The 27,946-nt window shown below is 37.9% G+C and overlaps 1 protein-coding gene across 1 annotated transcript in view; it reads right to left on the bottom strand.

Annotated features, from left to right (window-relative positions):
• Window positions 1-6,683: 6,683 nt before the first annotated feature.
• The window catches only part of LOC135481033 (BAI1-associated protein 3-like), a 110,636-nt gene continuing 89,373 nt past the window's right edge, over window positions 6,684-27,946 (bottom strand). Inside the window, exons 17-33 of the mRNA XM_064760967.1 lie at window positions 27,500-27,551; window positions 27,219-27,254; window positions 26,735-26,889; window positions 26,335-26,458; window positions 22,553-22,621; window positions 22,211-22,285; window positions 20,018-20,119; window positions 18,784-18,999; window positions 17,254-17,322; window positions 16,872-17,018; window positions 14,234-14,347; window positions 12,025-12,108; window positions 11,725-11,806; window positions 11,474-11,512; window positions 10,822-10,945; window positions 10,243-10,445; window positions 6,684-7,216 (exon numbers count right to left, since the gene is read on the bottom strand). Coding sequence (XP_064617037.1) covers window positions 7,119-7,216; window positions 10,243-10,445; window positions 10,822-10,945; window positions 11,474-11,512; window positions 11,725-11,806; window positions 12,025-12,108; window positions 14,234-14,347; window positions 16,872-17,018; window positions 17,254-17,322; window positions 18,784-18,999; window positions 20,018-20,119; window positions 22,211-22,285; window positions 22,553-22,621; window positions 26,335-26,458; window positions 26,735-26,889; window positions 27,219-27,254; window positions 27,500-27,551 — 1,789 coding nt within the window. The 3' untranslated portion in view covers window positions 6,684-7,118. The remainder of the gene's footprint in view (window positions 7,217-10,242; window positions 10,446-10,821; window positions 10,946-11,473; window positions 11,513-11,724; window positions 11,807-12,024; window positions 12,109-14,233; window positions 14,348-16,871; window positions 17,019-17,253; window positions 17,323-18,783; window positions 19,000-20,017; window positions 20,120-22,210; window positions 22,286-22,552; window positions 22,622-26,334; window positions 26,459-26,734; window positions 26,890-27,218; window positions 27,255-27,499; window positions 27,552-27,946) is intronic.

Below are 27,946 nucleotides of genomic sequence, written 5' to 3'. Positions count from 1 at the left end.
GTGCGACACACAGATATATACTGACGAGCTTTTCTACATGCGATACACAGATATGTACTGACGAGCTTTTCTACATGCGACACACAGATATGTACTGACGACATACAGATACGTAGTGAGGAGGTTTTCTACATGCCACACACAGATATGTACTGACGAGCTTTTCTACATGCGACACACAGATATATACTGACGAGCTTTTTTACATGCGACATACAGATATGTACTGACGAACTTTTGTACGTGCGATACACAGATATATACTGACGAGCTTTTCTACATGCGACACACAGGTATCTACTGACGAACTTTTCTACATGAGACACACAGATATATACTGACGAACTTTTCTACATGCGACACACAGATATGTACTGACTACATACAGATACGTACTGAGGAGCTTTTCTATATGCGACATACAGATATGTACTGACGAACTTTTCTACATGCGACACACTGATATGCACTGACGAACTGTTCTACATGCGACACACAGATATGTACTGACGAGCTTTTCTCATGCGACACACAGATATGTACTGACGAACTGTTCTACATGCGACATACAGATATGTACTGACGAGCTTTTCTACATGCGACACACAGATACGTACTGACGAGCTTTTCTACATGCGACACACAGATATGTACTGACGAACTGTTCTACATGCGACACACAGATATGTACTGACGAGCTTTTCTACATGCGACACACAGATATGTACTGACGACATACAGATACGTACTGACGAGCTTTTCTACATGCGACACACTGATATGTACTGACGAGCTTTTCTACATGCGACACAGATATGTACTGACAAACTTTTCTACAGGTGACATATAGATATGTACTGACGAACTTATCTACAAGTGACACACAGGTATGTACTGACGAACTTTTCTACATGCGACACACTGATATGTACTGACGAACTGTTCTACATGCGACACACAGATATGCACTGACGAACTTTTCTACATGCCACACACAGATATGTACTGACGAGGTTTTCTACATGCGACACACAGATATGCACTGACGAACTGTTCTACATGCGACACACAGATATGTACTGACGAGGTTTTCTACATGCGACACACAGATATGTACTGACGAGCTTTTCTACATGCGACACACAGATATGTACTGACGAACTGTTCTACATGCGACACACAGATATGTACTGACGAGCTTTTCTACATGCGACACACAGATATGTACTGACGACATACAGATACGTAGTGAGGAGCTTTTCTACATGCGACACACACGTATGTACTGACAAACTTTTCTACATGCGACACACAGATATGTACTGACGAGCTTTTCTACATGCGACATACAGATATATACTGACGAGCTTTTCTACATGCGTCATACCGATATGTACTGACGAGCTTTTCTACATGCGACACACAGATATGTACTGACGACCTTTTCTACATGCGACACACAGATATGTACTGACGACATACAGATATGTACTGACGAGCTTTTCTACATGCGACACACAGATATGTACTGACGAGCTTTTCTACATGCGATACAGATATGTACTGACAAACTCTTCTACAGGTGACATATAGATATGTATTGACGAATTTTTCCACAGGTGACATACAGATACGTACTGACAAGGTTTTCTACATCCGACGCACAGATATGTACTGACGAGCTTTTCTACATGCGATACACAGATATGTACTGACGAGCTTTTCTACATGCGATACGCAGATATGTACTGACGAGGGTTTCTACATGCGACACACAGATATGTACTGACGAGCTTTTTTACATGCGACATACAGATATATACTGACGAACTTTTGTACGTGCGACACACAGATATATACTGACGAGCTTTTCTACATGCGATACACAGATATGTACTGACGAGCTTTTCTACATGCGACACACAGATATGTACTGACGACATACAGATACGTAGTGAGGAGCTTTTCTACATGCGACACACAGATATGTACTGACGAGCTTTTCTACATGCGACACACAGATATATACTGACGAGCTTTTTTACATGCGACATACAGATATATACTGACGAACTTTTGTACGTGCGATACACAGATATATACTGACGAGCTTTTCTACATGCGACACACAGGTATCTACTGACGAACTTTTCTACATGAGGCACACAGATATATACTGACGAACTTTTCTACATGCGACACACAGATATGTACTGACTACATACATATACGTAGTGAGGAGCTTTTCTATATGCGACATACAGATATGTACTGACGAACTTTTCTACATGCGACACACTGATATGCACTGACGAACTGTTCTACATGCGACACACAGATATGTACTGACGAGCTTTTCTACATGCGACACACAGATATGTACTGACGAACTGTTCTACATGCGACATACAGATATGTACTGACGAGCTTTTCTACATGCGACACACAGATACGTACTGACGAGCTTTTCTACATGCGACACACAGATATGTACTGACGAACTGTTCTACATGCGACACACAGATATGTACTGACGAGCTTTTCTACATGCGACACACAGATATGTACTGACGACATACAGATACGTACTGACGAGCTTTTCTACATGCGACACACTGATATGTACTGACGAGCTTTTCTACATGCGACACAGATATGTACTGACAAACTTTTCTACAGGTGACATATAGATATGTACTGACGAACTTATCTACAAGTGACACACAGATATGTACTGACGAGCTTTTCTACATGCGACACACTGATATGTACTGACGAACTGTTCTACATGCGACACACAGATATGCACTGACGAACTTTTCTACATGCCACACACAGATACGTACTGACGAGGTTTTCTACATGCGACACACAGATATGCACTGACGAACTGTTCTACATGCGACACACAGATATGTACTGACGAGGTTTTCTACATGCGACACACAGATATGTACTGACGAGCTTTTCTACATGCGACACACAGATATGTACTGACGAACTGTTCTACATGCGACACACAGATATGTACTGACGAGCTTTTCTACATGCGACACACAGATATGTACTGACGACATACAGATACGTAGTGAGGAGCTTTTCTACATGCGACACACACGTATGTACTGACAAACTTTTCTACATGCGACACACTGATATGTACTGACGAGCTTTTCTACATGCGACATACAGATATATACTGACGAGCTTTTCTACATGCGACATACAGATATGTACTGACGAGCTTTTCTACATGCGACACACAGATATGTACTGACGAGCTTTTCTACATGCGACACACAGATATGTACTGACGAGCTTTTCTACATGCGACACACAGATATGTACTGACGAGCTTTTCTACATGCGATACACAGATAGGTACTGACGAACTGTTCTACATGCGACACACAGATATGTACTGACGAGCTTTTCTACATGCGACACACAGATACGTACTGACGGGCTTTTCTACATGCGACACACAGATATGTACTGACGAACTGTTCTACATGCGACACACAGATATGTTCTGACGAGCTTTTCTACATGCGACACACAGATATGTACTGACGACATACAGATACGTACTGACGAGCTTTTCTACATGCGACACACTGATATGTACTGACGAGCTTTTCTACATGCGACACAAATATGTACTGACAAACTTTTCTACAGGTGACATATAGATATGTACTGACGAACTTTTCTACAAGTGACACACAGATACATACTGACGAACTTTTCTACATGCGACACACTGATATGTATTGACGAACTGTTCTACATTCGACACACTGATATGCACTGACGAGCTTTTCTACATGCGACACACAGAAATGTACTGACGAACTGTTCTACATGCGACACACAGATATGTACTGACGAGCTTTTCTACATGCGACACACAGAAATGTACTGACGAACTGTTCTACATGCGACACACAGATATGTACTGACGAGGTTTTCTACATGCGACACACAGATACGTACTGATGATCTGTTCTACATGCGACGCACAGATATGTACTGACGAACTTTTCTACATGCGACACACAGATATGTACTGACGAACTGTTCTACAGCTTTTTTTACATGCGACACGCAGATATGTAGGCCTACTGACGAACTGTTCTACATGCGACACACTGATATATACTGACGAGCTTTTCTACATGCGACACACAGATATGTACTGACAAACTTTTCTACATGCGACACACAGATATGTAGGCCTACTGACGAGCTTTTCTACATGCGACATACAGATATGTACTGATGAGCTTTTCTACATGCGACACACAGATATGTACTGACGAGCTTTTCTACATGCGACACACTGATATGCACTGATGAACTTTTCTACATGCGACATGCAGATATGTACTGACGAGCTTTTCTACATGCGACACACACATATGTACTGACGAACTTTTCTACATGCGACATACAGATATGTGCTGACGAGCTTTTCTACAGGTGACATACAAATATGTACTGACGAACTGTTCTACAGGCGACATACAGATATGTACACCATACATTTGGAAGACAAGGAGACTTTAGCTTGGCCACAAATAGCGAGAGTGGGGAATCCACAAATTCTCTGTCCAATCCAGGTTTTGATTCAGCTGATTTATTTATTTATTTAATTGGTGTTTTACGCCGTTCTCAGGAATATTTCAAGCATACGGCGGCGGCCAGCACTTAGGTGGGAGGAAATGGGGCTGTGCCCGGGGGAAACCCACGACCATCCGCTGGTTTGATTCAGTTAGGCCTATGATTTAAACATAACAAAGGCACCAATCGTGACACCAAATCCAGTCACAACAGACCGACACCCTGTAAACCAGTCTTTGTACTACATGTACTTCTCTTAGTCATATCAGCCCATATGTGAAGTCATGCTTAAGAATATGACATACCGACACATAAAAAAACCCAACTAGAGCAAGAATTCGATACCATACCAGATTTTATTGTGATGAAATTCAAAAGACAAAAAAATAACAACTTTGTTTATACTTGCCGAGTTGCTCAAAATGGTAAGAATAAACACTGTGAGCAAAGCACTATCAGGAAGGGTGTGAATGGTGTTGCCAGTTGACACAGGTGTAAAAGGACAAACCGACCAATGTAAATTGCCGTTGTTATTGTGTCACATTTTGAATTAAACCTGTTGATATTTATAAATTACAGTGCAATATATAAGGATTAATATATATGTATATATGTATGTACGTTTACAAATGTATATACCGGTAGTACTTTTTATTTTTTTTTATAAACATGGCGACTGAGAAAAAATGGTGCACAAAAACAGTGGCATAGGAAAAGGTATGAGCCAAAGTACACTTAGTTGTGGCGCCTTGAGATAATACAGCAATGTGTAGTCGAGTGCAAGGTTAAAGTGGTAGAGAGGAGAATGTTGACAGACATACACATATATACCATACAGCAACTCCTGTGACTAATGAGTACTGGAGCTGATCATCTCAGTTATAAGTAACCATAGAGTTAAGGTGTGACAGCCTGTCCTCATGTGACTCCAGTAGCATAATTTCTAGACAGAATCTGAACACTGCACAAATAGTATTTCAGATACTATGAATTATTTTAACAGTAAAGAATAAAACGTCATTAAAAATCATTGTCAGCAGATAAATTCAACAATTTTTAAGGAATTAAAATCATTATATATAACAATATAAGCCATGTTGATGTTGTGTCTCATTTATAATCTTTGTATACGTAAGTAACAAGAGCTTCTGCATGCCTTGGTGAACTCCACAACACTCAGACAGTTACAATGTAAAACATCCGGGTTAGAGATCACTTTAACCTTCTCTCTCAAGATCTTCATAGCAACAGTAACAGGATAGCAACACCTCATATGTCATGAACAGGCAGACCACAAGCACAACAGAGGTATCCGTCAGATCGTAACTCAACACTGTCTTATGTACAACATAATAGATTCTGTTTGTATAAATTAATAAATGAAAGTGACAATCTTCTGTATACAGTCCATCCAACATGTTCGGAATAGCCATATAGTGTGATTAACGTAGACAAATGTGAAACTTCTGCACCATTTCAAAGTTTTCCATAATAAATCAATTTTTCATTTTAAGGAGATTACATACAGTGGATTTTTGGCAGAAAAAAATTGAACAGTGTGAATCCAATCCAATTTTTCCTATTATTTTAGCTGAAATAATCACCTTTCACAAAATATCAGTCTCATCTGTGCACAAGCAGTCTGATAATGTGCCCTGATATTTCACATATCAACCTTAACAAAACAAATAGTACACGAACAAGTCTGTTATTTAATGAAAGGCACATTTTTCTTGCAAAACAGAAAAAAATTGATTTTATAACAAAATTTGGATTTTTTGCCCAAAATCTCCTGTATAGCCTCTTTAAATACATTGCATTTATGAAATATCACACTGTGTGACCTGAGCATGATACCAGCCATACCAGTGACTTCAGTGGAAAACCAGGTCTTGGGACTCATCATTATGCTGTCATGGAAATGCTTTTGCCTTTTGACTAGAAAATGAAATGACAATTACGCTAATGACAAAAATTAAATGAATAGAGCAGTAAAATTTATGCACAGAAATGTTGGCCTTTCTTTTAAACATAACGTCCATTTGTAAAAATACAAGAATTCCAATGCCAAAAAAAACAATAACGTAAAAAATATATTGCAAATAAAAATAATATAAATGAATGAGTATAAAATGAGTCTCTTGCAAGAAATCCCTAGACATTCACTGAAGTTCTCTAGTGAATGAACCCAGAAAGCTACACAGTAAAAACTTTAAAGTGAAAAAATTTTGGGTGGGGGTGGGGGAAATGACATAAAAACTTGTGTAAGTCGTACACTTGTCTGTCGGCTATATTAAGTACTGTATCAAATATTCAGGACAATGCCCTTTGAGAATTCATTGTTTAAAACTCCTCCTAGATTCATAGCCAAATCAGGAATCAAAATGACACAATACCTTGATTCTGAGATCTCACACTACATTTAAAAACAGATACATGTATGTATGTGGTAATGAAGTCAAGCATGATTGGATGCATGCGTGCCAAGGAAAAAATCAAACTGCCTGTTCCTCAACTTTAGCTCTTTTCTTGGCAAAATCCTGAGCCTCCTTGTCAAATGTTCTCGCCAGCAAGATTTCAAAGGCACCGTTTTCTGTCAAAAAGAGAAACAAGACAGATATGTTTAGAGAAAGAAAAGCCATAAAATTCTATGATATATGAATGTATAAGATTGTGAAAAGAAAAGAAATTGCACATTTTTACCCTTTAATATAACTTCACAGATGGATATAATACTGAAACTATCTCCATTTGCTGTATTTAATGTATCACTGTGGTATTTTTATGTTGGTGTTATGCAATCTGAGAGTGGGCTGTATTTGGTATATAATTCTGATATTTGCCTACTGTAGTGCAAGAATGAGTAGTGCTGTCTGTATCTTTCAGTTTCTGTTATCTTTGTAACTGTGCTGTGTGCAAGGCTGTATTTGGCACATTGTTCTGATAAAAATACCCTAATTCTTTTAAAATTTGGCACAGATATTAGTAGTGATGAAAGTAGAATATTACATTTCTTTACCAGCCTTTTGGAAAACTAAAGGTGTGAGTATGATGTTCGTCTGATAGTCTAACCATGTGAGAAAAAAGAAATTCAATAATCTCCCTAGAATTACATATATATTGGCTAAAATGAACAGACCAAGTGGCACAAAATTTAGAAGAAATAGGGTACATGTAAGTCTGTGGTCATTCTTATGCAAGAAACTGTATTTGGTCATACACTGGGATGTATGTACCTTTATCTTTGGATTGTGCAAAAGTGTTTGGTATAAGCCAGATACATGCTTGGAGTGGTGCATCAGTGCAGATGCATGGACAGAACTGGTCAAATATGGGATAAACAAAATCTTGTGGCCATTTATGCCAGCGCTACAACATTGCGAACCGTCCACAGTCCAGTATTCAGCACAGCCCTAATCTTTTTTTAATGTGTATTTTTTTGATTTTGACCTGGAACTACATGTGTGTTTGAGCCCAGGTAAAGTCTCAGGTGTCACATATACAAGACTCATATAAAATGCACAAGATTTTTCTGAATTGTGTGTGACTGTTACAAGTTCCAATGCTCAAATATAGCTGCATGGGTTTGCACATCTCGCAGAACGAAATCCCTGTTATAAGCACTTCAAATATCTAAATTTTTTTGGTCTATCATTCTATCGTTTTGACAACTTTATTTTTGTGTTGTACACAATGGGGCTGCATTTGGTATATCAGTCTCGTATGTTTGTGGTGAGAGAGATATCTGCTGTGTGTATTGCACAAGAAATTGTTGTGCAAGAAGAAGTTGTATTTGGTCTAACACTACCTGAAATGCCTTTGTGTTTGGGTTGTGAAATAAGAAGCTGTAGTTGGTCTAACACTACCTGAGATACCTTTGTGTTTGGGTTGAGTGAGGGGAAGCTTTGTTTGTTAGAACATGGAGACACCTATGTGTTTGGGCTGTGAAATAAGAAGCTGTATTTGGTCTAAGACTACCTGAGATACCTTTGTGTTTGGGTTGTGTGAGGGGAAGCTTTGTTTGTTATAACATGGATATACCTTTGTGTTTGGGCTGTGAAAAAAGAAGCTGTATTTGGTCTAACACTACCTAAGATACCTTTGTGTTTGGGTTGTGCAAAGGGAAAGCTGTGTTTGTTATAACATGGATATACCTTTGTGTTTGGGCTGTGAAATAAGAAGCTGTATTTGGTCTAAGACTACCTGAGATACCTTTGTGTTTGGGTTGTGCAAAGGGAAAGCTGTGTTTGTTATAACATGGATATACCTTTGTGTTTGGGCTGTGAAAAAAGAAGCTGTATTTGGTCTAACACTACCTGAGATACCTTTGTGTTTGGGTTGTGCAAAGGGGAAGCTGTGTTTGTTATAACATGGATATACCTTTGTGTTTGGGCTGTGAAATAAGAAGCTGTATTTGGTCTAACACTACCTGAGATACCTTTGTGTTTGGGTTGTGCAAAGGGGAAGCTGTGTTTGTTATAACATGGATATACCTTTGTGTTTGGGCTGTGAAATAAGAAGCTGTAGTTGGTCTAACACTACCTGAGATACCTTTGTGTTTGGGTTGTGCAAAGGGGAAGCTGTGTTTGTTATAACATAGAGGTACCTTTGTGTTTGGGCTGTGAAATAAGAAGCTGTAGTTGGTCTAACACTACCTGAGATACCTTTGTGTTTGGGTTGTGCAAAGGGGAAGCTGTGTTTGTTATAACATAGAGGTACCTTTGTGTTTGGGCTGTGAAATAAGAAGCTGTAGTTGGTCTAACACTACCTGAGATACCTTTGTGTTTCGGTTGTGCAAAGGGGAAGTGGTGTTTGTTATAACATGGATATACCTTTGTGTTTGGGCTGTGAAATAAGAAGCTGTATTTGGTCTAACACTACCTGAGATACCTCTGTGTTTGGGTTGTGCAAGGGGAAGCTGTGTTTGTTATAACATGGATATACCTTTGTGTTTGGGCTGTGAAAAAAGAAGCTGTATTTGGTCTAACACTACCTGAGATACCTTTGTGTTTGGGATGTGCAAAGGGGAAGCTGTGTTTGTTATAACATGGATATACCTTTGTGTTTGGGCTATGAAAAAAAGAAGCTGTATTTGGTCTAACACTACCTGAGATACCTTTGTGTTTGGGTTGTGCAAAGGGAAAGCTGTGTTTGTTATAACATGGATATACCTTTGTGTTTGGGCTGTGAAATAAGAAGCTGTATTTGGTCTAACACTACCTGAGATACCTTTGTGTTTGGGTTGTGTGAGGGGAAGCTGTGTTTGTTATAACATGGATATACCTTTGTGTTTGGGCTGTGAAAAAAGAAGCTGTATTTGGTCTAACACTACCTGAGATACCTTTGTGTTTGGGTTGTGTGAGGGGAAGCTGTGTTTGTTATAACATGGATATACCTTTGTGTTTGGGCTGTGAAAAAAGAATCTGTATTTGGTCTAACACTACCTGAGATACCTTTGTGTTTGGGTTGTGCGAGGGAAGCTGTGTTTGTTATAACATGGATATACCTTTGTGTTTGGGCTGTGAAAAAAGAAGCTGTATTTGGTCTAACACTACCTGAGATACCTTTGTGTTTGGGTTGTGCAAAGGGGAAGTGGTGTTTGCTATAACATGGATATACCTTTATGTTTGGGCTGTGCAAGAGGAAGCTGTATTTCATGAAGAGCATCATAACCAGTCACTTCCTCGCCGTCCACGCCTGGGATTTCCCGCAGTGATAAAAATGCCTCCCCAGCAAAGTCATTTTGGAACATGATATCATGATCCATGACAGTGAAGACAATACAGGACCCGTGGAATGCACACTGGTCAGGATGAATGGAACTGAGAACAATAGAAAAGTCGAACCATGACAAGCAGAACAACACACAGCGCTGACACTACAGGAAGTGGATCGATCAAATTATTACAAGAAGAATAAGCCTGCACTCACACACCATGCTACAGGAAGTAGAATTATGACCAGTAACAAATGTCAGCAGGAATTTTTTATATCGATCTGACACACGTGTATGAGTCACAGCAGGAAGCAGTAAATATCCCTTTCATATATAATAAATGTGGCACACACTGTAACTCCAGTCTTCATAGATGGCCATCATATGAAACTTTAGTTTAAAAAAAAAAAAAAACACCAATTGTAACATAAACAAATCACACACACAGTCTGCTCTTCAGCAGTTCAGATCTAAACACTTACAATTCAAATCTCTCGTCAAAGTCTGGGTTGAGGGTTTTCTTAATGACTTTGGTTTGTTGTATCTGGACCCCTGGGAAGATGTGTTCAGGACAGAGCTGAATAAGGACAAATGGATCGCTGAGCCCTGCGAACAAAACAAAAACTCAAACTGAGAATATTTACACCTGTTACATGTATGTGTATTGTTCAAAATCATAAACCACATTATTTTTTTTGGAGGGAGAGGACCATGATCATGGTTAAAACACTTGTTTTTCAACCAGTAAGACACACCAAAGGGGGGCTCAATACTAGCCCTGGTTAGTGAATTTGTGCATTCCCTGGATTCATGAGGTATGGTGACGGTCTAATGTTCTTTGAAGACCACTTAATGCCTTCCACTCATGTAGCATATATATTCTTCACAGTTGGGAGAGTTTATAAGTAACTTGCTTGAGTTTGGTGGTTTATCCCCAGCACTCTGGTTTCCTCCACCCATAAAACTGACTACCATTGTACAAGTGAAAATTCTAGCAAAATACATTAAACCCCTTTCATTACACACTCATGCATAAATCCCATATCCATGAAAAATACAAACCATAAAAATGTCTTTAAACTGTAGTACCTGTACTACAAATTAAGCCAAAATAAATGAAACAAGAAGGTTTACCATTTGCATCCAGGGGAATAATATCTCGAGCATGAACCACTGCAAAACAGATAGAAAAAAAGAATTTCAGTATCAAACAAGAAACAGGCTTATAATCTACTGAATTCTCCTCTTAATCTTCAAGAACTTGATTTTAAAGTAAATGTACAAATGTTTTGGAAAAAGTGGATGGAAAACAAAAAGATCTGCTTGCATGATTTCATAAAAAAGTTGAACAGAAAATTGTTTGCGTCATTGGTATTATAACTTACCCTCCACCAGTAAAGTGTGAGAATCAAATTTATAGGAGACTCTCACAGTAAGCACTCCAAAATCTGTCTTCTCTAGTTCTTTCTGTATGCAGAAATGGACAGAAAGGATACATGTATTGAAAGATGCCAATATTATATATTTTAATATCACTGAAAGTTCTAAAAAGTTCCTTACAGTTTTCAACTATTTATTACAAGGTATTGAAAAACATATTTGTGTGGTTCAAAAATTGATATTTGTATTATCATCTCTGAGCAAATCCTTTAGGCATTCAGCTGTATATTTTCCTAGATTCCCACCTGAGCCTGTAGCTTCTCCATGTAGAATTTCTCTATCAGATCTCTGGTTTCCATCCTCCGCAAGCCAAGCTGTTCTCGTAACTCCTGAGGGTAAACAAAATAATTCATTTGAGGCTGCCTTAACCACACCGTTATTGAGAGATATAAAACACTCTAACAAGTACATGCGCTGTCCATATGACAGTACAGGGGTTCACAGAAGTCATTTTTCTATGTACTCACTGCCACTTTCTAAGCGAAATTGATTTTTTTTTCACCTGAAACTAAGTTTAAGACACTAATACTGAATATTTTTGTGTGTTACTAGACTTCACTGATTGAAGAAACGGTCCCTGCCTACATATGAACTCAAGCTGGTCTCCTGGTTGATACTGTAAATTGATAATCGGCACACATTGCAGTTACTGTTACATGTATTTCAGGATACCAGTCCAGTGAAGTGTGAAGACCTGCCCAGAACACTTACAATACAGAGCATCAGTCTAGATTGACTTAACTCACATGAGTAATTGGTCGTCACTTGACATCACTTTTAAAAAATATTCAATAATGTAAGACAGAATGGCCATGCCTTATTGGCTTATGGAATATGTGGTTGTCATTCCCAATAGTGCATCCAGATGAATGCACTGTGCGTTATCTAGAGTCTCTTGAAATATTATCGTTAACTGTCAAAATAAACAAAGATTTCAATCTACAAAAGCAGTAAAAACAAAGTCTGATTTGACGGGTACTAATCACATGAAACCTGTCACATTTGCAGTCAATCGGCACGCTATTGCCAAACTAGAACAATCAGAAGCTGAAGTAGGTCCATTCATTCCTGAGGACCGATTGGGCAGAGATCAAAGAAGCCTACAATGTGTCATGTTTGATTTCATATATTCCAAAAATTGCTTTTTTTAATGTAATCAATATGGAGTATCATGAAGAGTATCATGTAAACTCGTACCGCGAACAGGTAACTTCACTGAACTTTGGATATTGTTAGGTACTTGATTTAAATGACTTTCATCAGTCAGTGGTCAACGAAAAATACACAGATTTACGGTACACAGAAATGTGGGACACGGCGAAGCGTCCAATGAACTGTGAAGATGACTAGGTTTCAGAATATCAATGTTCGTGAACCAACAATAGATTTGTGGTCCAATGAATGCCAGAGCTGCAGAAATTTCTGAATATAATTAATGCCATGAGTTGTCATGGGAGGCGGATATCTTGAAGGAAGGGAGAAGAAATTCAGACCTGTGACAGTGTGGACGTCCCTTCTGTCAGTGAAACAGCATTTGTTAAGGCTTTACTGAGATTTGAACCATACACAGCTCAGCAGCCAAGACTGCTATATTTTACGTGAAACTTGAGATACTCTTCCACGGCGGGGCCGACGGCATAGAAAACTGTCTGAACAGCCTGGCTGTGAGAGACCTTGAATTACAGGTGTGATGGACTTTGGATTGCAGGTGTGACAGACTTGTGACGGACTTTGGATTACAGGTGTGAAGGACTTGGGATTACAGGTGTGATGGACTTTGGATTGCAGGTGTGACAGACTTGTGACGGACTTTGGATTAAAGGTGTGAAGGACTTGGGATTACAGGTGTGATGGACTTTGGATTACAGGTGTGAAGGACTTGTGACACCTGTGGATTACAGGTGTGATGGACTTTGGATCGCAGGTGTGACAGACTTGTGACGGACTTTGGATTACAGGTGTAATGGACTTTGGCTTACAGGTGTGACGGGACCATTACACATGGCGTTTGGTTTCTTTGGAAGAACTGATCACAAAAAATGGCATACCAGAAATGAGACTTAAATGATCAGTTTTATTTACGGCTGAGATCTCATTTGTTTTTTTTTTCTGTATTTATGAATAGTTGTGACATTGACTAAAGTGTGGCATTGTCTTGTTTGTCCGGAGCAGGCGACATTGATGTTGTGACTGATATGTTCAAACTGAGTTTATGTAAAATTTTGAATATTTCTTTTCAAAAACAACCTCAAATCGAATAAATATGACCAATTACTGAGTCTTTTATTCAATCGACGGAATCGGAATACCGGCTTGTCCAGACGACTTCTATGAACCCCTGCAGTATGTACGTAGAACTACCACAACATCTGATCTAATCACTGATAAGTTTTCTTGACTAAAATTTGAACTGAATACAGAAGGGAGAGCATGCGATAGCATACATGTACATACCCTGTATTGTGGACACTTTATGGTTTGTACAGGTAATCCTTTTTCATTAGCATGGAAGAAATCCACCAGCAGTCCCAGAGCTTCATACATTCTTAAGTAAAATGCAGGTGCTTTCTGTAATCAAATGCAAAAACACACATGTTCATGTACATCAGCAGGTACTCTGTAATTATACAGAATAATATATACAGGTGTGTCCTCTTGTAAATATACACAAAAATATGCATCCTCCGGTACGTTCTGTAATCATACAAAACATACTGTACATGTTCTTAGGCACTTGTGTGTAATTACACATGCAAACACACACCTGCAGGTGCTTTCAGCAATCATACATAAATAACATGCTTGTACATTTTCAGATGCTCTCTGTAATCACACATGCAAACACACATCCTCAGGTGCTATCTGTAATTACACACAATAACATATATCCTCAGGTACTATCTGTAATCACACACAATAACATACATCCTCAGGTGCTATCTGTAATCACCCATAATAACACACATCCTCAGGTGCTATCTGTATCTGTAATCACACACAAATAATATACACCCTCTATTAATATCTATAATCACAGACAAACAACATACACCCTCAGGTGCTATCTGTAATCACATACAATAACATACATCCTCAGGTGCTATCTGTAATCACACGAGATAACACACATCCTCAGGTGCTATCTGTAATCACACAAAAATAACATACATCCTCAGGTGCTATCTGTTATCACACACAATAACATACATCCTCAGGTACTATCTGTTATCACACACAATAACATACATCCTCAGGTGCTATCTGTAATCACACACAATAACATGCATCCTAAGGTGCTCTCTGTAATCACACACAATAACATGAATACTCAGGTGCTATCTGTAATCACGCGCAATAACACACATCCTCAGGTGCTATCTGTAATCATACATGATGACATACATTCTCACGTGCTATCTGTAATGGCACATGATGACATACATCCTCAGGTGCTATCAATAATCACACACGATGACATACATCCTCAGGCGCTAACTGTAATCATCCACAAATAACACACATCCTCAGGTGCTATCTGGAATCACACAAAATACATACATCCTCAGATGCTACCTGTAATCACACAAAATAACATACATCCTCAGGTGCTATCTGTTATCAAACACAATAACATACATCCTCAGGTGCTACCTGTAATCACACAAAATAACTTACATCCTCAGGTGCTATCACACACAAATAACATTCATCCTCAGGTGCTATCTGAAATCACACATGATGACATACACTCTCAGGTGCTATCTGCAATCACACATAAATAACATACATCCTCAGGTGCTATCTGTAATCACACACAATAATATGCATCCGCAGGTACTATCTGTAATCACACATGATGATATACACCCTCAGATGCTATCTGCAATCACAAACAAATAACATACATCCTCAGGTGCTATCTGTAATCACACACAATAACATACATCCTCAGGTGCTATCTGTAATCACATGCATAACACATATCCTCGGGTGCTATCTGCAATCACATAAATAACACACGTCCTCAGGTGCTATCTGTAATCACACAAAATAACATGCACCCTCAGGTACGTTCTGTAATCACACAAGATAACATGCATCCTCAGGTGCTATCTGTAATCACACATGATGACATACATCCTCAGGTGCTATCTGAAATCACACATGATGACATACACCCTCAGGTGCTATCTGCAATCACACATAAATAACATACATCCTCAGGTGCTATCCGTAATCACACACAATAACATGCATCCTCAGGTACTATCTGTAATCACACATGATGACATACACCCTCAGGTGCTATCTGCAATCACAAACAAATAACATACATCCTCAGGTGCTATCTGTAATCACACACAATAACATACATCCTCAGGTGCTATCTGCAATCACACAAAATAACATACATCCTCAGGTGCTATCTGTGATCAAACACAACAACATGCATCCTCAGGTGCTATCTGTGATCAAACACAATAACATACATCCTCAGGTGCTATCTGTAATCACACGAGATAACACACATCCTCAGGTGCTATCTGTAATCACACAAGATAACACACATCCTCAGGTGCTATCTGCAATCATATACAATGACATACATCCTAAGGTGCTATCTGTAATCACACACAATAACATACAGTGTACATCCTCAGGTGCTATCTGTAATCACACACAAATAATATACATCCTTAGTTAATATCTGTAATCACAAACAAATAACATACACCCTCAGGTGCTATCTGTAATCAAACACAAGAACATACATCCTCAGGTGCTATCTGTAATCACACATGATGATATACATCCACAGGTGCTATCTGTAATCACATATGATGACATCCATCCTCAGGTGCTATCTGTAATCCCACAAGATAATACACATCCTCAGGTGCTATCTATATCTGTAAACACAAACAAATAACATACACCCCCAGGTGCTATCTGTAGTCACACACAAATAACACACATCCTCAGGTGCTATCTGCAATCACACACAAATAAGACATATCCTCAGGTGCTATCTGCACTCACCCACAAATAACACACATCCTCACACACACACAATCTCAGGTAAAATTTTGACCTGCTCCTCCTTGATCATCACATCCTTGAACTCTTCCAGCACCTCCACCCAGATGGACTCCAGGATCCGGTCAAAATTTGACCTCAGAAGGTTATTGTTCAAGGTCAGCAGGTTACTGTCCAGATACTCCATAAGGTCAACGACAGCCTGCAGCGAAGACAAAAAGAATGCACATATCTTTATAGTTACATAAATTTAAACCAATACACAAGTACATGTATCACTTTTTCCAGAAAAGCCTTCTAAAGAGGTATAACAGAATTGCACTGAAATAAGTTTTGCATAGGAGAAAATCAGTGAGCAAAAACACCAACTTTTAGTTCAGTTTAAATAATTAATTTAATAATCTGACCTTTGTTGAAGTACAATTCTTTGAACTTACATCTTCAGCCGGGACAGATTCTGGAGCCCAATTCAGGTGAAAAACGTCTTTCTTAATATCTGGTCTCATCTGAAAGATACATGTACAGCCATGTCAGAATGATGTGCTGGAGTGCAGTGGCAACACTGTATTAATATCTGGTCACATCTGAAAGATACATGTACAGCCATGTCAGAATGATGCCCTGAAGTGCAGTGGCAGCACTGTATTAATATCTGGTCACATCTGAAAGATACATGTACAGCCATGTCAGAATGATGCCCTGAAGTGCAGTGGCAACACTGTATTAATATCTGCATGGTCTCATCTGAAAGATACATGTACAGCCATGTCAGAATGATGCCATGAAGTGCAGTGGCAACACTGTATTAATATCTGGTCTCATCTGAAAGATACATGTACAGCCATGTCAGAATGATGCCCTGAAGTGCAGTGGCAACACTGTATTAATATCTGCATGGTCTCATCTGAAAGATACATGTACAGCCATATCAGAATGATGCCCTGAAGTGCAGTGGCAACGCTGTATTAATATCTGCATGGTCTCATCTGAAAGATACATGTACAGCCATGTCAGAATGATGCCCTGAAGTGCAGTGGCAGCACTGTATTAATATCTGGTCTCATCTGAAAGATACATGTACAGCCATATCAGAATGATGCCCTGGAGTGCAGTGGCAACACTGTATTAATATCTGCATGGTCTCATCTGAAAGATACATGTACAGCCATATCAGAATGATGCCATGAAGTGCAGTGGCAACATTGTATTAATATCTGCATGGTCTCATCTGAAAGATATACGTACAGCCATATCAGAATGATGCCCTGAAGTGCAGTGGCAACACTGTATTAATATCTGGTCACATCTGAAAGATACATGTACAGCCATGTCAGAATGATGCCCTGAAGTGCAGTGGCAACACTGTATTAATATCTGGTCTCATCTGAAAGATACGTGTACAGCCATGTCAGAATGATGCCCTGAAGTGCAGTGGCAACACTGTATTAATATCTGTATGGTCTCATCTGAAAGATACATGTACAGCCATGTCAGAATGATGCCCTGAAGTGCAGTGGCAACAGTGTATTAATATCTGGTCTCATCTGAAAGATACGTGTACAGCTATGTCAGAATGATGCCCTGAAGTGCAGTGGCAACACTGTATTAATATCTGTATGGTCTCATCTGAAAGATACATGTACAGCCATGTCAGAATGATGCCCTGAAGTGCAGTGGCAACACTGTATTAAACTAGACATTATTATTATAAAAGTATATAATATACATAATAAAGCTGTACATTATTGAAGAAAGTATATACATATTATACGTAATTTAAGATCAATGATACTTTAAAAACCAGAGTTCTTTTGCATTTGTACAATCAATTCTATGTCAGGCACATTTGGGCCCAAATGAAAGATTTTCAGAATGAAGCAAGCTATTAAATGTAGAGAAACTGTCTCTGTGTATGCTTGAAATTTAGAACACCTAAGCAGTGATCAACTATATGTGATTCAGTTCACCTTATCGGCCACACGATCCACCACATTTTTGATTCTCCTGGTCATCTCATCATCCGCCTTCCTCAGCATGTTGTGTAAGGCTGTCTTCACCTGCCGTAAGCCCTTTTCGCCGTGGCTTTTCTCCATGTTTTTCTGGATGTCACTATAACCTAAGGTTTCTGGCAGAGGTTTCAGGGCTCGTCTCACCTGTTCTATGTTGTTGATGGTTATGCACAGCTGAAACACAGAACAAACGCAATTATACACATACATATACACTAAAAATGATTTTGGGTTTTCAGCTTTGTAAAGCCTTTTTATATACAAATAATCATACCTAGTTACATATCTGTTGGAGTATTTTTGATGTCTTTTTCATGGTAGGAGTTTGTTACCTTTAAGTGAACATCTTTACAAGAGATCTGTGTAGATCAATTGATTGATTGATTGACAAACTTTATTTACAGAGAGTTCATATACTCAGTCAACAACCTGCTGATCTTCCCTGAGGCCTCCTCCTTCAGACACCCACTCACTCACTCACACTTCAAACTTGTCTATGAATTATGGTTAACAAAAAAATAAAACAAAAACAAAATGAAAAAAAACAAAACAAATAGAATTAGGATGCCAATATATCCCCCTTCCATCCCCCAACATTTCCAAGAATAAATGATCAGAATTTCATTATTATTAATCTATGATATAAAAGATATGCACAAAGTTTCAGGGAAATGCGTACAACACTTCAGCAGGAGCTGCATGGTCAAAATCTGTGTACAGGAAAATCTATTACTGTACTAAGTACCTGAATGGGTGTAATTATGAATAACCCGGTTGTACTTAAAGTTAAGCATGCAAAAATTTAGATGATAGGTAAGATGTATGCTAAGTTCCTTGGAAATAGGTAGGAAGAGTTGCATGGACAAAATCTGAATACATGCTATTACGAATAGTCCTAAATGCAGGTAATTTTGAGAATAATTACTTGATTACCTTCAAAGTTGAGCATGCAAAGTTCAGGTGATACGCAAGATGTGTCGCAAGTTTCATCAAAATCGGCGCAGTTTGGGAGGAGATCCATGGACAAAATTATGTCAACAGAGAGACTCACAGACACCCAACCCCACCCCCTGAAGTTGAGGGGGTACAAAAAGCAGTTTTAACTATGTCACTACTGTAAATATATAAAACTGTAGTCAGGAATACATGCATGTGAATACAGAGTATACAGAGGAAGCTCCATATGCAGTACCTGTTCAGTGACATCAAACTGGCCCTCCTCGTCATAGTAACCAGCGTCTCTCAGCTTCTCGTGGACCAGGTCAGCATACAACATTGCACCATTACAAATGTCCTGTGTACAAATGAAGAGATGTAAAGTATCTACATCACTAAATGAACCCATTTTATCAATACCAATCACTGCACCATCACAAATGTCCTGTGTACAAATGAAGAGATGTAAAGTATCTACACCACTAAATGAACCCATTTTATCAATACCAATCACTGCACCATTACAAATGTCCTGTGTACAAATGAAGAGATGTAAAGTATCTACATCACTAAATGAACCCATTTTATCAATACCAATCATTGCACCATTACAAATGTCCTGTGTACAAATGAAGAGATGTAAAGTACCTACATCACTAAATGAACCCATTTTATCAGTGCCAATCACTGCACCATTACAAATGTCCTGTGTACAAATGAAGAGATGTAAAGTATCTACATCACTAAATGAATCCATTTTATCAATGCCAATCATTGTACCATTACAAATGTCCTGTGTACAAATGAAGAGATGTAAAGTATCTACATCACTAAATGAATCCATTTTATCAATGCCAATCATTGTACCATTACAAATGTCCTGTGTACAAATGAAGAGATGTAAAGTACCTACATCACTAAATGAACCCATTTTATCAATGCCAATCATTGTACCATTACAAATGTCCTGTGTACAAATGAAGAGATGTACAAATGACGAGATGTAAAGTATCTACATCACTAAATGAACCCATTTTATCAATACCAATCACTGCACCATTACAAATGTCCTGTGTACAAATGACGAGATGTAAAGTATCTACATCACTAAATGAACCCATTTTATCAATACCAATCATTGCACCATCACAAATGTCCTGTGTACAAATGAAGAGATGTAAAGTATCTACACCACTAAATGAACACATTTTATCAATGCCAATCACTGCACCATTACAAATGTCCTGTGTACAAATGAAGAGATGTAAAGTATCTACATCACTAAATGAACCCAATCATTGTACCATTACAAATGTCCTGTGTACAAATGAAGAGATGTAAAGTATCTACATCACTAAATGAACCCATTTTATCAATACCAATCACTGCACCATTACAAATGTCCTGTGTACAAATGAAGAGATGTAAAGTATCTACATCACTAAATGAATCCATTTTATCAATGCCAATCATTGTACCATTACAAATGTCCTGTGTACAAATGAAGAGATGTAAAGTATCTACATCACTAAATGAATCCATTTTATCAATGCCAATCATTGTACCATTACAAATGTCCTGTGTACAAATGAAGAGATGTAAAGTATCTACATCACTAAATGAATCCATTTTATCAATACCAATCATTGCACCATTACAAATGTCCTGTGTACAAATGAAGAGATGTAAAGTATCTACATCACTAAATGAATCCATTTTATCAATGCCAATCACTGCACCATTACAAATGTCCTGTGTACAAATGAAGAGATGTAAAGTACCTACATCACTAAATGAACCCATTTTATCAATACCAATCATTGCACCATTACAAATGTCCTGTGTACAAATGAAGAGATGTAAAGTATCTACATCACTAAATGAACCCATTTTATATTAAGTCATTTAAATATAAATATTAAGTCACCACAGGTTTACAACAACCTGTCATGCTTGGAACAGTGGGAAATGCCTAATCAAAACAGTCTGTCATGTTTGATACGGTTTAGAATGTCTCATCAAAACAGCACCATCCCTTTTATTTCAACAGGTAAATTGGAGAAGCATGTCCACGAATATGTATATGGTAACCTAACTGATTGGCTTTTTATTCATGACATCACAAACCAAAAAATAAGTTGTTACATTACAAGTTGAATATTTAGTGTGAAAATAATTGGGTAATGTTGGGTAACTCTTTTAATCATGAACAACTCTCAACAAACTGTTTTCTTTGAACAGCCATACCCACAGCAAGTGTTGAAGGAGCATTTGTCACAGGTATGACCATTGCCAGTGATGGTTTTCTTGCCTTAAAATAAACCTGAGAAAGCATCAGCAACTGTGTGGTTGAGCTTTCTTATATAGGTACAGTATGTCCCCAACTGATCATCGTGAACACAACAAGCAAGGTTTTACATAACTGTTCTAAATAATCTCTAACTCTCACCTCTGTGACTTTGGAGACATATGTAAAAGCACCGTTAGCAGCAGGCCAGGACAACTGTTTCCAAAACTCTGCTATCTGAAAGAAACAAACCCCACAGGACATGATAAACAAGCAGATCTTTGAAAACTAACAGTCCCAATTTGCCTTGGATATCAGTTTAAATAAATACATCTCATCAGGATAGACTATGGTAAGAAACTGTTCCTGATCATTTCTGAGTATTTTTTTTTTGTTGTTTTGAGCAAACAATTTAGTTAATTTTGGTTAATGGAAAAGTCATCTCATCGTTATGTTTGTGTCATTATTATCTATGATGGTCGACTAGCTGTCAACATAGCTCACCTGGTTAAAGCAGCTACAGACATCAACAGCAGATGTACTGTATTTGACAGAGTCATTTGATCCTGCCACCTGGTACAAAAATAAAAATTTAAACATTACTAAAACAATGAAAGAGAAAACAAGGGAACAACATAAATGACAAATTACAAAATTACAGACTTATTATATATATATATATATATATATATTAAATATATTGAAATAATATGGTACATCAATTATGATACATAGATCATACACTAAAATCTGAGTATTACAAAAATGATATATTAAATCAGCGTACACTACCGATCAGAATTCAAAGTACACAGGTGAGGAAGCTAAGGACTCAGCAGTCGGTGTATAACCATTGTTGATAAACATTAAATCATCATGGAAACAATCCAAAACATTCAAAACTTAATCTCTTGTGCCTATAAACAATTTGAAATCATCCACTAATTTAACAGCACATTTAAAAACGGTAAACCAACATGTCAGGTAGAAGTCAGTCTGCTTCTTTTGATGTGAGTGCTTCAGCAAACAACAGAGAAGGTGGGGGGTAGGTGGGGCACAGGTGAAATATAGTGATATGCAATAATGTACATGTGTGAAAAGTATAAACTAATAAAAGCCTGGTTTAACATATTTGCTGTAATTTATCTATTATGAGGATAAAAGGAGGCTTCCAGGTACATTGATACATGTCTGACATCGATCCCACACCAAGTGTGTCATACTCTGAGACTGAACTCACTGTGTCACATTTCTATGTGGCCATATACCCTTCACAGCAATATCAACAACCAGTTTGTTTTCATTTCTATTTATGTATCCCAATATAAACACCAGCGCTATAAATATATGTAGGCCATGCTATATACAGTCAAGATGATCCTAGTAACAAAGCCATTTCTGACCTACGCTAAAATCTAAACCCTGGTCATAATGCTTAGTATTTGGTACTTGATACTTAAATATGACACATTTGTCTTGAAGTAAAATTATGAGGGGGTGAAATTTTAATTGTGTAGTTTTCAAGTTACATTATTATAACAGAGTGAGGTCCCATTTCAAAATAAAGTTGCCACTACGGTATGGTAGGCTAACCTCCCTATCCTTTAGCATGTGTTCATGTTTAGATCAAACTACTCACAGAATATCATTATATTTATAATACTGAGAAGCCAAACCCACCCAAGAAAATAATTCAGAAGGTCAATCTAATCCTCCTTTAACTAGCTTTCTAAATTCCGACCTCACGTTAAAATTGGCAGATCCCACACCATATGCGATGAGGTAGCATCACAAAGGGATGTCACTCTGTCGTGGCAAATCTCAAATCTCAAAACCCATGTAGTGTCTAGAAAGGGCCATTGTCCTAGAAAACAGTTGAAACTGTTTTTGAATTTCAATTTTTAATACATCAAAGCTGAGCAATATTCCCCTGATGTGATGAAGCTTACGATAACACAATGTGACAGTTCCTGAATGTTGCCACAAATAGAGGATATGCAATGAGTGACTCATTATATCAAATGTATTAAACGAGGGGTGTAATTTTCATTTGTTCCGAGGCGAGGAACAAATGAAAATTACATCACAAGTTTAATAAATCTGATATAATGGGTTACATATTGCAAATCCTATTTATCCCTTATTTAATTTGAGCGGTTTTAGGTGGTTCATAGAGAAGACATTGTCTGCTTGTCTTGACAAGTACGTAAATGAGATGCATACTGGCATTGATACATGTGAAATGGTTGGGATTGAACCACAGATTTCACTAAATATAGTTCTACAGAAAATTGAGGAAATCTGTGATTTCTGAGAACAAGAAACATAACACAGTTCATTAGTGTGCGATAAGATGACGAGATTTTATTTTTTTTTCGAATATATCAGCATTCATAACTGAAACATTTGATTCCAAAATTGTGACCTAAATCTGATCTACATCTAGGTCATATCTCTGTGATAAGTGACACCATGCAATGACTAGCAGGGTGCGTGGAGCAGGGATTTCGAAAATCATACTGAACAAAATACTAAAATGTAGGCCTTTAACGCAAACTATTCACCTCAAAACTTACATACTGGTCTTACTAACCATACTGAAACTTGAAGAATGCAAGAAAACAGTATCTAACATGATTCAAAGCGACTGATTTTGGTTCTGTTTTGGACTTTTTACGTCATGGTAGACATGACATTGAATGAATAAGTCACAGTACATGGGGCCAATTATTGTTTTCGATGTGGCCAATACAATGGACTAAATCTAAGAATAATATTGAGGTACATCCGTTGCAGACCAGTTCATACACACGAGACAACTCTTTGGTGCTCTACAAAGTGGTAAGGTAAGTTTGCAGGTGTTTAATTTTGAGAAAATCTGATATCAAGGCATGCTACTGTTGTTGAATGACAGGTGAACTTGTGTTTCTGACCACCTTATTTTAGGCTTACAACATCAAGCAGTTCATTTCCTTTCACCAACCTTTGCTCTTGTTCACATTTCATGAGGATATGAGAATTTTATGTCTTTTCAGTGTCCAAAAAAGTTAACCCTTTGGTACCAGGAAACTGCTGTCATGGTGTAGTAAGTGATCGCTACCCTGGTTTTTTTTCCCAAAGCAACAAACAATAGCAGTAGTCTGGTATGCAGTTGTACTTTTTCATTTGTCAATGAAAATTCGGGTGACCGATCAAAAGTTCGGTTTATTTATATAACGTGTGGAATATTGAAAATTTATATCAGTGTTGTTATATCACCAACACAGGGCGAATCATGGGTTAAAATGTATATACATGTATATTCAACACTAAACATTTCACAACTTCCAAAAGTATTATAATCAATGCTTAAAGGGATGAGGTTATAGCTTGCATCTTTGTGTGAGATTTGATCAATACTATATAAACATAAGCCCAATAGCAACTAACAGGAAGATGACATGTAACCCTTGGTGAGTGTGTAAATGCATTGCAGTACATTGTAGTAAGTACATGAGAAGATCTTGGAAGTGGACAGTGCCTGAGAACTTCCGTGTCAATCACTAGGACGTTATAAGACTCAGGAACAAACTCAGCCATGGACAGAATTCATATTTTCCCCTGCTTCCACTGCTCGAGGGGCTTGGTAAGCTAACAATAAGCGATTGACAAGAATCGTGTGGCTGTTCAGTCAGTCTATTGCTCGCTGAAGATTGTCACCTGTCTTTCACCAATATGGTGCGCATATCAGTATCTTGCAATAGGTCGCTGGCCACTCCATCTTTAAAACTAACCACCGTCATTTAAGTGGAAAATTCTTGAGTATTGCATTAAACAATCAAATAAATACATGAAGAATCTTCATTGTGGAGCTTTGCTGGCTAGGTGTCACCAGAAGGTTTAGATGCAAAAATATACCTGCATTTAAAAAGAGGGGATGTGTAGGGACAAGCGATCTGCATGTGCTATGTAGAAGCAGGGGTGGGTGATGTGCGTCAAACACAGCACACACAAGTACTGATGTGCACAGCGTAACAGGCAGGTGTGAAGACACAGCATTGCTATAACCATCACAGATAAGTGCCCAGTGCCCAGTGAAGCGCCCTCGACCTAGAGGTCCGAACTTACCACTTCTCCCTTCATGGTTAGAAAAGAAGACAAGTACGCAGATCATTAGCAAACAAATGGAAGAAGAAAAAAAAAATGGTCAAAAACTTTCATGTTTTATGGAATGATTTTTGCTTTGTGAAGGTCAATCAGATTGAATTACTGAGAGTAATGGGGTGAGCAGGCCTGGAACAGCTTACCTTGTCTAGTTCCACAGCTTTTTTGATACGTTTTAAGGACTTGTGTTTGGCCACAGCCAGCCATTTCTGTACAGCAAACCGGAACCATTCATAATACTGTGTGATGGTCAAAGATCTCCACTCGCTGCAAAGAGGAGAAATTTAGAACATTCAATACATTCACAATATGAACAGAATGAGTCTGCATCAACATAAAGAAACTCCACAAATTTGAAACATGTACATCTACCATCTTTGAATGAGATACTATTACCACATTTTGTAGCCTATACCTTTTTTCATTCATGAAAATTCTAACAACCTTATTATTTCACTAATTGCTCTTTGAACCAAAATATAATTTTTGTTTTCAAAATGAATACATTTTTTAAAAAATCCTTATTCCTTTGGGTTTACTTACTTTTGAGGGAGAGACTCCTTAAACCGGCAGAACTCCTGGAGAGCAAGGTAAAGCTCAAAAAGGTTTGTGTTAAAATGTAGTGCTGAGCTGCTGATGAACTCGGTCTCCTCCAGGTCCAGGCTGCCCTCCAGGGACTTGTGCATCTCATCCCCAAGCTACAGACACAGGCACACACACACAAGGTCAGAAATAACATATTACCTGTATATACATAGAGTACACAATATAGTCTCCACATGCGACGAAAAATTCATGGCTGTTTGGTAGCTATGCACACCTACATTACAAACATTAAAAACGTAAGACTAACACAATCTAATAATTTAAAGTAATTATATATATATATATTTTTTTTAAAATGTTGTGTTCACAGATCCAAGGTTCATTTTCTGCTTCCTTCTTCTGATCATGATGTTTATAAATTATTCAATCCAACTTCTCCAAGATATTATTTTTCTAGAATTTTTTCTCCAGTCACACTTACTTCTTCTTCCATCGCTCTGCTTGCATCATCAGCTAACTGAAAAAATACCAAGAAATATACAAAACTTTAAATGTTAAAATAGAACACAAAGGTAAATATATTGGTAATTGACATTTTTGTATAATTGCACTTGTTTTTTAAGTTTAAAGCATAAAATTAACCCAGGCCTTTAATGCTTTACTATAAAGTGATGTGTTGTTAAAGTTTCTCACTGGTTGATTTAATGTTTATTTGCAAGCAATCATTTATTTATTACAATGATCTGTTTTCTACTGACATACCAGTTTTTCCAGCTGTCGATATGTCAAGTTGAAGTAGTGTACATGTTCAATGCTGAAAAAGAATAACACACAGGTGAATTGCTTGGTATGAAATTCCACATACAGTTAAAGTGCTTCCTATGAACAATGATCAATTCTCATAACAGCTGTTTTATTTCTAAACGAACAAATATGTTAATATGTCAACATAATAAGTCATGACCCAAGGTATTAGAGTTCAACAGACGCTCAAACTAATATGGTCCTATTTATACTGAATGTACACGTGCATGTATTAGGGAATACCCAATCGTGTTCTGATGGCAGTACTGTCATCTCTGTGTCTAGCTAAACTTATAACTGCATCATATTCAGAGCTGTAGACAGGACAAGAAGTCACACCTGTATAAATAGCGGACACAGGGAAATACACAATCTGGTTCTGATGGCAGTATTGTCATCTCTGTG

Source organism: Liolophura sinensis, chromosome 1 (genome assembly GCF_032854445.1).
Source record: "Liolophura sinensis isolate JHLJ2023 chromosome 1, CUHK_Ljap_v2, whole genome shotgun sequence".
In the NCBI taxonomy this organism is placed as follows: domain Eukaryota; kingdom Metazoa; phylum Mollusca; class Polyplacophora; order Chitonida; family Chitonidae; genus Liolophura; species Liolophura sinensis.
This window is presented reverse-complemented; position numbering and strand designations above follow the sequence as displayed.